This window comes from Bombus pascuorum, chromosome 1 (assembly GCF_905332965.1).
Source record: "Bombus pascuorum chromosome 1, iyBomPasc1.1, whole genome shotgun sequence".
Classification (NCBI taxonomy): domain Eukaryota; kingdom Metazoa; phylum Arthropoda; class Insecta; order Hymenoptera; family Apidae; genus Bombus; species Bombus pascuorum.
Window position 1 is genome coordinate 11920275 of NC_083488.1, and position 17548 is coordinate 11937822.

The 17548-nt window shown below is 33.7% G+C and overlaps 1 protein-coding gene across 1 annotated transcript; it reads left to right on the top strand.

Annotated features, from left to right (window-relative positions):
- Positions 1-4217: 4217 nt before the first annotated feature.
- Positions 4218-17256, top strand: LOC132915360 (neurotrophin 1). The gene is made up of 10 exons (XM_060975165.1): positions 4218-4804; positions 11007-11165; positions 11691-11837; positions 13283-13385; positions 13940-14063; positions 14562-14723; positions 15186-15350; positions 15809-16122; positions 16227-16503; positions 16795-17256. Exons 1-10 carry the CDS (start codon positions 4769-4771, stop codon positions 17012-17014), a joined length of 1707 nt encoding a protein of 568 aa, XP_060831148.1. The 5' UTR covers positions 4218-4768; the 3' UTR covers positions 17015-17256.
- Positions 17257-17548: the final 292 nt, after the last annotated feature.

Here is a 17548-nt window from a genome sequence, read left to right on the forward strand (position 1 = left end):
ATAAATAGCCTGTACATTACAATAACGATCACTATAACAGTAACGTTATATGGATACCGGAAGTATAAAACGACTGAGAAGGAATATAATTGGTTCTCACGAAAGGAGCGAACAAGGGAAACAGGTAATTTCAGCCGTCGTGTAAATTATATTGCTATGTGGTGCTCAAATAGTCTTTCAAACGTCCAGTGAAAGTAACTTCCACTAATCTCTATCAATAACAAAAAGATACGCCTGTATAATTGTAACCAGTAAGGACGTATGGAAAAAAGGTATTGTAGTATCACCTTTTTAGTATCACAGGTAATAAAATTCCAACTTACTCCTTACAATTTCTCCGTAGCTTCTAAGCATTTTATCCCAAGTTTCATTTCAAATGAGGATACAAAGTAAAAAGTTGAAATAAAGAATCATTTTAACTAGAATATTACTTCTATATTAGAAATAACATAGGAAAAATAAGTTTATTTATATCATTTTTTTTAATTAACCCTTGAATTAAATCTCAAATAATGAGGTGAAATATCACTCTGTATTAATCTTTTTTAATATTATACTGTAGTACAGTATTTGTAATCACTGAAAACAATAACTCTCCTGCCCTTCGTCTAGAATCGAATAATAATGAAACATTTAATCTTTCATTTAAATAGCACGTATTGCGCAGGATACTCACGTATGATAGTCTTTAAAAATTAATATCTGCAAATAAAATAAATTACTTATATTTCAATATTAATTTCTATTTTAAATATCACACTTTGCATACACCTAAGTCATAAATAGTATTGTCAAATTATTTTACTCTCGTCTACAATATATCTATCTACATAGAATGATATATCATTTATATAATAATTCCCCAAATATTTTATCTAGACAATATTCAAGTCAATTTCGTCCAAACCAAACCCGTTTAATTTCACCGATCCACGGCAAACCGTTTCATACTTGTTGACAAATTTTACAAGGCGCTGGACGAACACTCTAAATCTCCCATGGAATCCGATCGAAAACGTCGTTAACATCGCCGGGTTTCTAGTCACGGGGTTTCGAGCGCATCGATGCGTAAATCAAGAACGAAGGGTTACAATATTCCTTTTACCACTTCAACTTGAACTCGTACGATCGTACGCGTTCCGACACAACAAGACCTACTCTCTAGCTCAACGTGCACTTGAATACATGTACGCGAATGGTTCACACGCTGGCAATAACCATTCTCTTTATCGAGTTAAGTGCGCCGCGGATCGTTTCGCGATCGATTCGTCGTCCGTTTATTTCGATTTCCACGACTGCTTTAAATATCTGCCGCGCCACGATACACAGGCTATCGTTAAGTTTAACAGAGGAAACACCTCACGGCCGCGTTCCAACGATCTTTATGCGGGTTGCACGCGCCGTTTCGGAATGCAGATTCGCCACGAAGGACAATGGAAACGGCGCCAAGTATCTACCAAGCCAAGTACATCGTGACAGTTTACGCGTGCCCCTGACAGTTTCACAGTTGGTTATTTATCGAGTGGAGTTAGGAGGATGCATAAAGAGGATCGTGGGTTTACAAAACGATCGAAATTTGTTGGTTTATCGATTGTCTTCGTGTTCTGGATTGCTTGAAAGGTACTTGAGAATGTTTTGAGAAAGATTTGTCAAGGTAGGGTTGATATGAAATGTTAGAGTATGGTTGATGAACGAACACTAACTAACGAAAATATTTAGGTATATATTGTACGTGTTCTGTAAAATATTTTCATCAGCACCGTAATCAGATACGAATGACCATGATTATATTGGTAAAATTTGAAACCAATCTCGAAATGTATATAGAAATCATAAAATATTTATTGCGATCATATATTTAGTACAATATCAGTATACAGCATACACAGTTATCTTAAGCATATAATATTATTATTTTATTGTTTATTCAAGAACATAGGTCTATCTTAGGTCTATTTAATAAGAGTAAGAATAGTTTACACCTATAGTGAACCTCTCTGCTTACTAATAAACACTGCAATAGAAACGTAATAGGTACTAAGAATCCCATAAACAGCGATAAGAGTATCCAGAGGATTCAACACCTTCTCTCGCTTCTCAAGATATCTAAAACCAGTTGCTTCATTGCAAGTTAATCACGTTCTATCTGCAATTTCGTTCTACCGAACGTTGCGTTAAACGTCGAGACGACTGCTCGTTTCTATACAGAATGTCGCCAATTACAGACTACGGCGAGGGTCGTGAATATCTCATAAACTTCCTTGAGTGCCTTATGTGAGAGTGACGAACGCTGATCGTGGGTTTAACTCGAAGATTCGCGCCGTTTAATTCGGAAAGGCTTGGTCGCTTTCACCCTTCGATTCGTCGCAACAACGCCATTAGGAACACGAGAAAAGCGAACCTGAAATACTGCAGGATTTAATATCTCGAACCAGGAAATTTATATACGCGAAAATAAAGAACAGGATGTAGACGTACTAATTTTTAATTGCTGTGATTTATTTTAATGATCAGTTGTTTGGCCATGATTTAATGAAAATTAATTTTTTCTTAATAAAATTATTTGATGTGTGTAGAAATAATTGCAATGTTTATAATCTTTTATTTGAGCATACGTTTTATGTAGATACGTTTTATGATAAGGTATTTATAGAAGTTAGAGTTTTATTATACCTTATTTTCTACATTCTTCGACGTTTTCCTAACGCTCTGACAATTCAAACAAGATTATAAATTAATTTGTATGAATTTCAACGTATCTATACACACGATATATTTTTTATTAATGTTAATAAATGAAAGATTAGAAAGTAACATAGTCTCATAATTGTTATTTCATTTTCTATTCATTGATACTCGTATACACATGAATGTTGATTCGTCCTGTATTTACGAAATTAGTATATCGACATTGATTAAGGCATTACTCTTAACTTTCTAAAATAGTTTAGCTTTCCCAACGTGACATTAAACGATACATAGGTCGATCTTCTATCCCAGTATTTCAAAATGCAGATTGTATCTTGCCCTCTTTTCTCAACTTGGACCTTATCGAAGGATTCGAAGAGAAAACGTCATCAACCATCTGTTGCCTGAATCATAGTTCTAGACGATGATATTTCGTTTTAATGAAAGCATCTTTCTTTCTTAATGTATAACGAGAGTTAGAAAAATATTCAGGAGAAGTAAATGAAGATTTATGTCCTTTCTATAAAACCACTTGTATTGTGCCTTTTATCATACGAATTTACTCATGCATGAAGACAGACAAAGTTAAGATCGCGGTAGAGATGGAACTCAGATTTACATCGAAAGTTACATGCGCGCTAATGACAGCAATCACGGAGAAAACGTCGCGCGTCACTTCCAAAGACGAATTAGGCGTCATTTTTCATTCGATCACGAGAATTTAATCATAGAAGCTTGGAAATATTTCACTTTATCGTCTAGAAAAAGTAACGAAAATTAGTGAGAATATATTTTCCTACGTCGTTTTTCATCGGAAGCATCTGTTCATAAATATTTCATTTGTAAGGTGTTCAGTTTGTAAAAATTTCACTGGATCAAGGAAGATCGAATCATATACTGAATTGTATTAATTCTACGACTGTACCATCGTTTCTTCACAAATCTTTTAATATTTCATCTAATTCCCAATTTTGAAAGGGCTTCGAACAACCGCTACGAACAAAAAGCTAGAGAGGAAGGAGGAAAAAAGGAAAGGAAAAAGAAAGAAAGAAAAAAAAGTATGGAAGTGAGCGGGACAAAATACCTAATTCCGCCAACATAATTAAAATAGAAGTTCCAAATTACATTACGGCACAAGTTCCCAAAATAGGCAAAATCTCTAATTTCACCGACACAATCAAAATACAAATTTCAAATTATTCATAGTCACGATAAAACAAATTTCTAAACAACAGAAAAAAAAGAAAAGAAAGAAAGAAAGACACAACGAAAGAAAGTAAGGAAGCAAGAGGATGAAAAGCAACAATCGCGGTGAAAACGTCACGTGCTGTCGTATCAAGGGTGACGCGGGCGACCACCACTCTGTCGGTACTCCCCATGAGTAAAGCTGTAGGCTGAGCCGAAGAAGAGCAAAGGAGGAGGTCGACTGGCCGACTTCTTCCTCCTCTCGAATACGACACGCTTATCCGGCCGTCCGGTTTTCTCGGTCATGGCTCGACGAAGGGGGAACACGCAGGACGAAGCACGCTCGTTCCTACATTATCCCCACGTGAGACCCGCCAGGCATCGGGCCACGATTCTTCTTCTCCTTTGGCATCTCTCCTTCCACCTGATGAAGACGAGGACCGTGCCCGTTCCGCGGCGGCTGTAACCAGAGGTCGGTGCGCTTCCACGAGCGCACAATTTTTCGTCCCCTGGTGGAACACGCAGCCTCCAGACATCGTTGTTCCGTGGACGTCGATGAGAAGTGCGATTGAACTTCGAGCAACGTCGATTAATTGCTTCAGAGACTTTGTTAGGCTTGAGGAATTGTCGTCGAACCAGAGCACGTTGTTTTTGCTGAAGAACTGCCGGGTGAATGATTGAGAATCGATAGGGGAGACTGATATCGATGTTCAGTGATTTGTTCCATTTTTTAATTGATTACTATTAGATACTAGACGTTTTGGTATTTGAAAGATAGTTTATTTAAGCGTATCTAGTATTGAAAAACAGGATTAAAAAATTGGTGGTGATAGTGAGTGTGGTACTGTGCGTTGGGAAGAAGTGAGAAGACCTTGATGAAAGATCATATGAAGGAATGATGATGACGCGTGGACTATTTTTTATCACGGTGGTAAGAAATTGAAATTTTTGTTATATTATTAATCTTGGTAGTTTTAGTGATCCTAAACACGTGTCTTGTCTTGAATGTATGAAAGCATGCCAGACAATTCGACTTTCGCCAATTTGTCAAGAATTAACTAATGTCCCATGGCTTTTTAATCGCGAGTAACTTTCATGGACACGATTTCATAAATGATCCTAATATTTTAATTATGAACATTACAAAAATGGTCTAAGAAAATTCAAATTAGTCCGAAGCATTCATGTGCAACCAAGTGTTGCCTCTTGTTATTGACTTGTAATTAAGTTACTCGGAAATCAAACCGAACATATCGAATTTATACAAATTTATTATTATACAAATTTTTAAAGTAGTTATTCCATCAATTTGTTTTTTATGTAATTTGATTGTTTCTGATTTTTTCTTTTTCATTTAAGTCTTCAATTTTCGAGAAAAAGTATGAAAATCCGTACATATACAATATAATTCACACGTTAAATTTTTCAACAAAGATAAAAATGACACGTGCGAAGCTATATTGTAACATCTTCGTATCAATCGACACTTAATATTTACAGGGATAATTATTAATTATCAGAAAGCAATCTTCGAAATAATTGTTCTTGATTAATATATATATCACATTTATATACGTATATAAACCGTAAGGTATCCCGTTAATTAGTTCCTAACGATGAAACACGAAACATGAAACGTCATATCACTGATATGTAACATGTTCAACCAAATATTTCTAAGTTCGTTGACAGGAACTCGAAAGAAGTTTCCGTGTTTTCATGAAGAAATGATGACTAACACTCTGCGCCTGTGGTTCTCTTCGCGTAAAGTGGAACAACCTTTGCATGGCCTTGATCCGGTAACCTGACGGAATCAGGAAAAGTAAATAGATTCCCTTAATTGCTATGAGTTCCCTCTCACGTGCTGGCGAGTGAAAGATTTATCGACGATTACAAATATGAGATCGTTGGCCGAACGTGCAACTACTCGCGTTTTTTTTTTTTTTTTTTTATCAATAGAGGCAATTGTTCGTTCCTTTTATCGTATTTCATCGATCAGTTTGCTTATTCCTTCGGTTTCTCCCATGTTGGACCCTGAGAATTAGGTTGTTCGATAGATAGTTCACTGTGCATGCTTCGTCATCAGTTCCTGTTCGTTTCTGATTGACGAAATCACCTATCATGCGATATAATTTACGTATATTGTAACTCACGTTAGTTACCTTTAACTGATCTTTGTAAAATTCTTGAATGAGATGGTTATTTGAAAGTTTGATTTAACAGATTAACGTATGATCTATTGATCTTCAAAGCAAAGGTAAATTGTGCAGTGTTGTAAATGGTATAGATATTAGTATTTTTAAAATATGTATTTAAAAATTTATTTTACAAATTATCATTGTTCAGTAAAAGATTGAGACAGTCGAGAGGAGTAAATTTTTTCAAGAACTCAATCTCAAAAAGAAAGTTACTAATTACTTGAGCATTTTATAATGACAAATTTTTGCTCATTTGTGATCCAGCTAATGGTCTCTGGTTTTTAAGGATCTGTAACAAAACATTTGTTATATATATAGTTTATTATTACAGGAAGGCTGTTTTCTAATTGCGACCTTCTTTTTATTAAATAGTATAACTTCATTATTAATATTTTATTATTCTATTAAGTAAAATACTGATACTATTCTTGAAAATGTTAGATTGTAATATATATACAAATAAAGATCAAAAAAATGAACAATTGATGTTGTAATCCAATAATCCACTATCGAAGTTAATTTTTGCAGGTATTTTGAAATCAAAGATTTTCCTATATATATCGTTATTTGAACAAACCAACGATGTGATTACGATATTACCTGATTTGTGAAAGATCCTCTATCTTCAAAATTACAAGTAATTCCTTTAAACCATAGTTATAATTACGTATTAAATTTCACTGAACAGATCTTTTGATTTGATACGTCGGAATAAATCGATGAGATCAGCGTACGGCTTATAATTTGCAACAAGTGTATATCTTCTTAGGACGATAAGCACGGTGAAAGTTCTCGATAATAATCTAAGGTGAAATGTTTTACCTTATGAAATGTTTCATGAAAGTTTTGTAACTCGAGGAATTTAACCACGTCTATATTTGTAACGAGAAAGAAAAAACATTATGTACGCAGAAAATGTTATAAAAAGAAGCTGCTACATGTATTGGTAGAAAGCCTATCGTATTGTTGTATTTTTTTCCATTCACACGAGAGGTATTAACGTTTCAAGCATTTAAATGAGGCTCCTTCAAAATTTGTGACTCATTATAATATAATATGGTATTCGAAAGTTGTTGATTTCTCAGCTAATTACAGGCAAACGGAATTCACAAGCGCCGATTGTGGATTTTTATGAAAATTTACATTTTTAAAAAGAATAGATTTTATATCAAAGTAATTACACTCGACGTACATCAACGTCGACACTCGATGTTTTGAGAAAATGTAAATGAATTAATTACTCAACCTAATGCGATATAATATTACAGAAATGATATTCTATACAACAACAAGACGAATCCATGTACACATTTTATTTATATACAATTACGTATATATAATATACATACACACGCGATATTTAGTCCTCCATTCGGAAGACTATGAAGAAGTAAAAAGAAAGATCGCCAGAAATCGATACTAATCGAGTAACAAAACACCAGGAAACGTTACACGTGTTTCAAACAAATAATCGTACAACAATGTTACAAAATATCCTGAAAAATCGTACGTTATTGGCTAAGAATTGATGAACACTAGCGATATGAAAAGAAAAAAGGATCACTCAGTGAAATCGTAGCTCTTCCTTCTGCTGAGCATCATGGTTACTAGGTCAGCGCTCATTGCAAACAGCAGAGGATATGTTGGAATTTCCACGTTTATGGTTATTTCATGTGGCATAATACTGTCGAGTCTCCACACGTGTTGTTACATCGACCATTTCCTGCAATGGCAACATTAACACAAACACTTCGTATTCGCATTTCTCTTATCTTTCTATGTCAGGAAATCTCGAACACATTGTGATCCGTGTTAGAACTATAGGAACTCGAGAAACGTCCCATAGGGATGGAACAATGGGAATAATAATTTACTGAAACGATAACAATGCGATAACAGTGTTGTAACTGATAAGGATGGCGTTAGTGGAAAGTGAGATACACATCAAGGATATCGTTAAGACGTCTGACAGAATGTCGCCTTTGGCTATGCTAAACTCGACGTCAGACAGATCACAAAGTAGCCGGTTACAGCTTTCTGCAGCTACGAGACCACCCATGATACGATAACATCTAACTTAATTTGATAAGAAAGAAATCAACTGTACAGCTGTCGTTAATAATTACTTTATGAAGTCACACTGTAATTAGCAATGTTTAATAACAATTAGCCTAAAGTTAGTGGTTAAGTAACACAGGATAAACTGGAATGAGTTTAATAAATAATTTGTATGAACAAGAATGAAAATTCATATATATATATATATATATATATATATATATATATATATATATATATATATTTGTGTAAAATACATATAATAAATTATTAAATGTGATTCAATTCTATTATGTTTCAGATATATATATATATATCGTATATATAACGTATATATATATATATATATATATATCTGAAACATAATAGAATTGAATCACATTTAATAATTTATTATATGTATTTTACACAAATTATTAAATATTTTGAAAAATTGTCTATGTAGCAAAATTTTCCATTAAAAATTCACGATTCTTGTCTAAACCATTTTTGTTTGCATTCAGAAACTGTTTTTAGAAAAAAACAATATGTGTCAAATATCTTTCTAGAAATTATCTCATGTAAATTTCATTAAAATTGACGTGTTACACTTAAGTGATATATCCTGTTATTCAGGCGGCTCAAAGTAAGAGCGGGAGATTATTAAATTCTCGGAAATATACCGACTCCACTCAAACAATCGTAGATCCATCCTAGGCTAGATCTTATCGATTTTGTCCCCAATTTAGGATAACCCTAAGATAGAAACACTGAAATATAGAATAAGATCATGGCATTTCATTAAGAAATTCATATTTTAGAAAGTACCCTTCTGTTCAAGATCCTGCATCGGGGTGAAAGTTACACAACCATTCATTTAAATTGAAACAGAGAAACCAGGTAAACGTAATAAATGAATTCATTATCTTGACCATTACGCTCGTCATCGATCGCATGATTTACATTTTACTCGATCCAACTATGGCGCGTGAACGCTATTCAATAGAAACTTTCGTTCAATCTCCCAATCGCAGAAAAATCCGTGCATGCGGCTGCACACACCGGCAGTTGCGTTTGCTCGAAACTAATCATGGATGCGGAACAACGTGACTTTCACCCGCGAATTGCGAGCGTGTCGTATCTATGTGCATTTTTTATCATTTCCTAGACTGGCGTCGTCCGGAGAAAAAATCACATAATTTCACCGGACCGACACGTGGTCCGTGTCGTTAAATCCGCTCGGTCGTGTTTTCACGACGATTTCACGACGCGTTACACGCCGTCACTTTACAACGCCACTTCCGCTGCAACGTAAACGAAATTAACGTTTCTCTATAGCTCGCGCTTCCACCATGCGCCAAAGGAGATTTCTTCCGTGATAGCCAGGCCCACAGAAACGAGAAGCTCACCCGTACAACGTTTCCCTAGCGATCAATTCCCGCAATCATAATAGAAGAATTGTGCTATTGTGTCCGTCGGGAAATCCTATCGTTGTTACGATTATGAAAGGGAAAGGATTTGTTTCGAATAAAAGATCGTCTAAGCGATAAACTGTGCTGTCTCAGCGAGAAACAAAAAAAAAAAAAAAGAAAAAAACGGAAGACGATATACATGTTCCTGAAAGGAAGCAATGCCTGCTTTCATAGTCTAAGAATTTATTGAATTATAATTGTTTAGTTAAAGGAAGAGGAAGTTTCCATGGAAAATACAAATTTGAATAATATAGAATTTATTAGATCTATAGAAGAGGAATATTTTATAGAGAATATGAAATTTGCTGAATTAAATTTATTTATAGTAAATAAAATAGAAATATGTATACGTGGTTTTAAAGGAGGAATGTCTGCTTTCTTTGTTTAAAAGAATTTATTGAATCATAATTATTTAGATAATGTAAAATGAAGCTTCCATAGAAAGTGCACAATTTCCTGAAATAATTTATTGAAATAAAAGGAAGAATTTATGGACAATGTAGAAGTCGTTGAATTAAATCTATTTAAATAGAATGGAAGTCAATGTACATGTTCCTGAACGGTGATTTTCTGTTTTGTCTATTTAAAAGAATCTGACAAATCATAATTATTTGGATAAAGGAAGAGGATCGTTCCTATATAAAATATAGAATTTATTGAATTAAGTTTGATATTTTGTGTGGGAACGAAAAAGGAAGAATTAATTAGATATTCGAAGATGACAATAAGTCATTGATGATTCGATAGCTAGCTCAAGATATCGAATTTTACATCGAATCAAGGAATTATTATTAACAGGACTTATTTGCCTACCTGTCGGATGAGTATCCGATATTCTCGTTAGGACTATTAATATGGATATTTCTACTAACTGTGGTTTAGTATTTCGATTAATATTCATGTGTGTGACTATCTGTGGAATAAATTGGTCGGTAAATGGCAATAATCAAACTAATTGTAACTGTACATTTATTGTACAGACATCTGCGTGACATTTTAAAATATAATTTTAGAATACTATGGATTAAAAGAGAAATATAGCAGGAATTAGTAGGTTTAAATCTTTCTTTAAAATATTTCCAATCTAAATTTAGCTCCTCGTACGTTTAAACTTTCTTTCAAAACACTTTCTTTTCTCAAACTTTTTATTTTAAAACTTACAAAAATTTTTACAACATTATTTCTTTTCCTTTTGGAAACTTTCTGCATCTAATCATTTAAATATCGCACGAACGAAAGCGAATTCGAGGTCGACTTATAGAAAATACGTTTTATCTTGCAAAGTGAAAATATGATTAATAGTTGAAGAAGATTCGTCGAGAATAAATGAAGAATAAGCGTGTCTGAGTTGAAATCTCGCTGACCCAGAATTTTCGGCGGTAATAATAAGTTTACGCGAATACACGGGGTTCGTTTCACTCTCTAGGCAGTCGTGCTACTGTCCTCGATCGACGTCAGCGTTGAGAAGGATTTGAAAGACGACGTGGATCTCAACGATCGTAAAGAAAACAACGAGACGACGGTCACGTCCATCAAGATCAACGACGTAGCATTCAAGAACAGGACGGATAAACTACGAGAGAGTGTGAGTGAAAGAAGTTTCTATTTACTTAAATAACGCTTACACGCCGTGTTAGTCGGGTTAACTGCTGTTAATTTAACGAGCTAAACATATCGTTAACGTATTAGCGTTGATGAGAACACGAAAACAGACCTGCATGAAACACACCTTGCAGTACGTGCACATCCGTATGTGATTCGGAAAAACTATACTTTAAGAATTATAGTCTTCTTTGGAATTTATTAAGACATATTGCATTCTGTAAATTGCTTCTGTTATGTAAAATTATAAATGTATTATAGTTGCTTTTCGAGGCATTCTTCCTTTTCTTGGTTTGCTGATTTACAAAATTTTTAGAGAAACTGGAAAGCAATATTAGAATATGTCAAGCATGAGTTATTCAGAAGCCACATTGATCAACCTGGAAAAATTTCAAAAAGGAAAGTAGTCCTGTATTTGGGTAGTTGATCAATTTGATTTGTGAAAGTTGCATATTTTTTTGTAAAGGTCAATCACAATTATTCTCTCATTTATTACAATTCTCAACAGCAATTGGAAAAAGTTCGTGCGCTATTGAGTAATGGAAGTCGACAAAATGCCAGCAGGGAACTCATGCTACCGAAAAGCACGGACATCGCGAAGGTCATATCCGATGATCCCACTGGTGATGAGGAAGGGTTAGAAGAATTGCCTGAGGTAAACGATGAAAAGTGTATTATATTGTTTTGTCGCCAATTATTTAATATTTTGATGGTATAAATATATTTTATATAAATTATTCGTTTAACACCATTACGTTTGTTAGATCATTTTGTATTCAGACGTTTCTCTCTATCGTTAAAAAATTTCTCAGATTTATAGAAAATATTCAAGATTTGTTTCATTCTTAATATACATGATTTTTCGTTTTAAGTATATGTTAAATTTATTTCATCAAACATTAAATATCCCTTCGTTTGTTGAAAAAAGAACGAAATTGGGAAAAGAATAAGAGATATGAAAAAGTAACCATCTAAGAAGAAACTAATGCGAGTGACTCAAGAAAAAACACTACTACTAAATGGAATTACAAAAGATTGTTAGCTCATCCTCGATACCCTTTTTGTATTGTAAAGTTGACCCTGTTCCGATCGAGGATGACGTCGCGTCGCGATGATTGCAAAGCTTGCTTCTATTGGCAATCACTTTTATGCATTTATTCATCGCGGCAAGTTTCTATACCTAATATAGGAAAGTAAATTATCCTGTATAACCTGTAAATACCAAATAGCAGGCATCGATTTAACTTCAACCACTTTTATGGTCGTACAAGATTCGACGAACGTTAAAGAAGCAACTTCTGAATCGCTTTGTATTTTCCAGTAAATACGATGTTCTGGGCTCAATATTATCGTATTCAAATGAAAGATTGATGGCTATTTACCTGGTTACAAGAAAAATTCCTAGAAAGTCATACTTGGAACTCCTTTCTATCGTAAATCATATCGAAATGTACAATTTTGTCACATGCGGCCGCTATTCCGTGCAATTATTGTATTTTCGGACTTCAACTTTCTGTTTGTAACATTACGCGCAAAAATCTGTGTAAAACAGGTTTGTTAGTACAGAGATTTCTAAAATGATATTCTTTATCCTTTCTTTCTTTAAACATCGTGATTTATACAATATGCATAAATTTTTGAAAAATCTTCTCTATATCTTTAAAAATGTATGAATCTAAATTAAAAGGTTAAAACGTGAAAACTTGAAACGTGATAATTTCCAAGAAAATGCTTTTCTTTTTGATGACAACATACATTTTTTCCGCGATTACTTTCACGAGTTTCTAATTAGTGTGTTTATAATATTACCAGTCGTAATTTCCAGAGGATCTCGGGCAAAGCTATGTATGTAAATTTCTCAAAGGATACCGCGAAACCTTCCTTACTGAATACTAATTAGCAACCAGGCTAAAATGGCTAACGGATGCTCGAGGAACATATATTGTTAATTATGTGTAATTAAGATTTCTCGACCGATAAATAGGATTTTCTAAAAGAATACATGTTCGTTTACTACTGAGAAGATAAAGAAATAGCTTAAATAGCCTGTATCAAAGTTCACTGATTATGATAAGTTTTCTTTTTCTCTTTTTGTTACAGCCACAAGAATTGAGAATTATAAGGCCCAACCTGCGGAAACGACCTGGTTATCGACCTCCTCCAAGAAGACCAACTTCTCTAAATCGAAGAAATGTCTATGCAGGTTATTTTTCATACTTTTATTTTATATTTCGTCTTAACAAATTTCGAACAGGATATTGCATGAAACTTTTTGTTTAATACGTTCCTTATTACGTAATAGACTGTGTATGTTTATGTAAATTTACTTTATTTCAGTTACTAAATATTATAATTAGACAATGTTCAAGTGTTTATTGAGAATTTAAAAATGCAGAAATGCACAAAATACGTATATAAAATATTCATAGTACTTGTTACAATATTTAAGAAAAAAACAAGTCTCTAAGGTTCTGTTTCTTCTCAGCTCGCAAAAATATAAATCTGTATTTCTTGTGTATTTATGGGAAATTTGAACATGTAAAAACAAGCATAATATACAAAAATATATAAAATATCCAAAATATAACTTTATAGTATAATTTCATTTCTTTTCTATTCGTAAAAATTTCAATTTACATAAACATTCCTAATCTAATTTTAATGAACGTCTTATCTTGTGTATTTTACCATAAATACATGGAAATTTTCAGTCTATCAATCATATAACAAAATCGATTTATAATAATTACTTTCTAGATCTATCGAGAACACCGCTAATAAGACCACCCAGACGACCCACAGAAGTAAAACGGGATCCAACAGAAAAAGAATGTACTTTCTTCACGAAGACAGTTTGTCTCGAAGTAGCTGATTACCCACAGTAAGTTTCATGTATTACTATTTTTCTTCTCTTTTTTCCTCTCTTCCCTCCAACAAGTTGCAAAGATTACGCAACTAATTCAGTGTCTCGCATTTAAATTAAACTTTCTCTGATGAGCAACAGGGATTAACGTTAATTAAACCGTCGTTTCACGATAGTAAAGACAATTCGCAGGCTCGTTTAACCGAAAGAAAGTGCGCTCGCTTTCCTACGATTCCACGTTCGAATTGTTCATTGCGCAATGCTTATTCGACCTCCGTTTTCTCATAACCATAATCATAAGTTGTTTTATTAATTAGGAATTATGGGTATCCAGATTGGAAAGGAAGTTGTGGAAGCAATTGTCAAAACTTTCGTTTCCTTTCTTCCATTTGTTCGCATGATTTCATTGAATTGTGAGAAAGTTGTTACGAATTAAATTAGAGGAAGAATAATCCTCATTGAATTTATTATTATGTTTATTATTACGTGGATTTTAATAGGATGAAATTTTCTTAGCGAGACGATTACGAGGAGTTTGAGAAGCAACAAGGAGATGGTCGCTGCATTGTTGACTGATTACAAGTCGCAAGATTTTGACGAATCTGCCGAAAGTCTTCCGATTGCATTGCCCCTGGAAAATAAATATGAGAATCGATACGAGAGTAATGAAATTAGGAGGTGAGGCTCATAGACGTATAATAATTATTAATTTTTTAATTGGGGAAGACGAATTAACTTGTCATTTGAATATAACAATTCTTTTATTTATGGCTCTCAACTTTTACTCGTTGTGTAATTTTTATTCAAAATAAATTATATTAAATTTATACTGTATAACTAAAATTGATCTAACTAGAATTTGTCTTTGTTAACTCGTAATTCTACAATTATAGGAATTACTGGTTAAGAAATGACACGAGTAAAAGGTTTAGTTCTATTGTGCTCCTGTTGAATGGCAACTGGGGCCAACAGCGGTGCTATGTAGCAACGCGTGGTATCATGATACAGGATTATACATTTTACATTGAATCATAATATCTATCGAAGTTTTCTTTTTATAAATTATAATCATTTTTCCTGTAAGATTACTTTCTATTCTATTGAATTAATTCGTGTCAATTTCACATCAATTTATCTTAGAAGATCCGATGCAAGTTCATCATTAGAAAATGTCGAAGAAGGTTTCACGTGTCCATCCGTCATCAAATATGCACGACCACAACTAGCTCGAGCCGCTTCCGGTATTTGGAAATACATAATAAACACCGGCGAACACACGCAAACTCTACGATTGGAGAAATGCTCGTAAGTAAAAGACAATCGCAATTAATTCGCATCAAGCGTTACATAAAGTCAGCAATCTACCAGAACGTTCCTTCTACTTTACGCTCAAGATTGTCTTTTAGCCATGGTTAAAGCTGAGATTTCCTGCTCGGTTTAAAAGGCAATTCCGTTTACCTCGGCCGTTCGTTCCAATGATTTATTTTTGTAGTTGAATGCAACTGATTCGGTTAACACTTTCCCAGTAAAATTTAGCGGAGGATCTTCTCTCGCGATAGAAATCGAAATTCGATACTTTGTTACAAATCAGTGAGCAAAATATCTTCTTTGTGGTATTGAAGCTGAATATTCCTTGAAAATAGGAAAATGATACTTTACCACGTTAATAAGACAAATTGAAACACTGTAGAAGAAAATTTCCAGGAAAAAATTATTCGAAATTTCTTACCATTGAACATACTGACGTTAAATTTCGCTTTCAGAAACCCGCAGTCGAGCTGCTCTTTCATATCAGAGAACTATCGATCTTCTTGCATGCAAGTGTACAATTACCATAGACTTTTAACCTGGGATAATAAATTGGGTCTTCACATGGATATTTTCAAAGTTCCATCTTGCTGTAGTTGCCACGTACACGGTTACGCTGATATTTTTCCACCTCATCAAAAGGACCCATCACTCAGAATTAAAGAATCGTTTCCTGGATCTGATTTCGCCACCAGCGATCAAAAAGATGACTTTGAAGAGTCTCCGAAATTAAATTATTTAAACAAGTTCCCTTTCGATTCATCTGTTGGTATGTAAAATGATCAAAGATAAAACATTTTTTTTATTTATCGTGAAAGAATTTGAAAGATAAAATCAGGTGAAAATGTGAAACAAATGTCTAAAATCTTGCAGGTTCAAGCAATAAAAAGCCTACAGTAGAAACTACCCCTAGTAGACCACCGTTTATTCTACCTGTAAGAACAAGACCCAAGAAACCTTCGTCTACAAGTTCAAGGCCATTCGATAAATTGCCTCAGCAACACGCACCGAATACTAGAGCACCAGGATATACTGGACCATTACTGAAAGGTTCTAGACCAAGTAGACCCAATAGACCACCATATAGAAGAGAATCTACGTCTCATGTTGAGGAACAAACCGAAACTGTGAACAGTACGATTTTAAATAGGTAATCAACAATGACCTTACGTATCATGATATAAAATCAGGAATCTTATCTTTTTAATTAAAAAATCTGAAATTTGGAATTAAATGTGAATCATTTAAAGGTTAAATTTTTTAATCGAAAATTTTGAATTATCTAAAATGTAAAAATCCGAATTTTGCAATTTTTTACAAATAATTTTTTTTAAATATGAAAAATCTTGAATTAAATTTAAATGAACTTTTTATTTAAATTTAAGGATATAAAATCTATAGCTGTTTGGATGTTGAATTAAACAAATTTGGATTTGCACAGATACAGTCAACCATACGATTTGCAAATGGACGCAACGTCAAGACTACAAAATGGTGGTTTCGACGACGAATATCAAGAACCGCAGAGGCGAATCAATTATAATTACCACCCGATTATCGACTTTTTCAGACCAGAGGCAATGATGTTACAATCGTCTGAAGATTCATCGACATCGAACCAAAACGATTCCAATTCGTGGAAACCTTTGATTGCATCTTGAGCGTAATTTTGCTTCCTTTCGGAGTACCTGATCGTTTCTTTCTTTTGTAAGAAATTATAATCGTCGGATGTTCATCGTGTTTTAACGTTAATCAACCTTGCAAAAACGAAAGTATTTATATATAATAAATATATACGTCGAAAGTAGATACTACAATTCGACTTATTGTTAGTTTCATAGTTTATTTTCTGTACTCGCTCGTATTCGTTGGTGTCCTCCAATTTCGATTGATAAATCGTTTTTATGATCCGTTACGTGAAGCAATGATTCATCATGACAAAAATATGACATTTAAGAAATAAAAATGTCGAATACAATTGTACAATGTGATTCATCCTTTGGGTTTATATTTTATGATCATATATAGAAAAATAAATTAAAGGGAGGGTACTAACGCAATACTTACGATTAGTATAACGATAGCAAATGTTTAACGCCTATAGGAGTATTACAATCATACAGTTGGGCAGGTGCAATTACAAATACGTTGCAATTAAGCAGCGTCGCGCGAACTTTTATATATTTATTATTCTG

Bases quoted from the DNA above. Each gene is read 5' to 3' on its own strand.
- LOC132915360 (XM_060975165.1), top strand. From the start codon at position 4,769: ATGATGATGACGCGTGGACTATTTTTTATCACGGTG. The intron at 14,064-14,561 runs GTAAGTTTCATG...AAATTTTCTTAG, and splicing joins GAAGTAGCTGATTACCCACA to CGAGACGATTACGAGGAGTT. The intron at 15,351-15,808 runs GTAAGTAAAAGA...TTTCGCTTTCAG, and splicing joins CTACGATTGGAGAAATGCTC to AAACCCGCAGTCGAGCTGCT.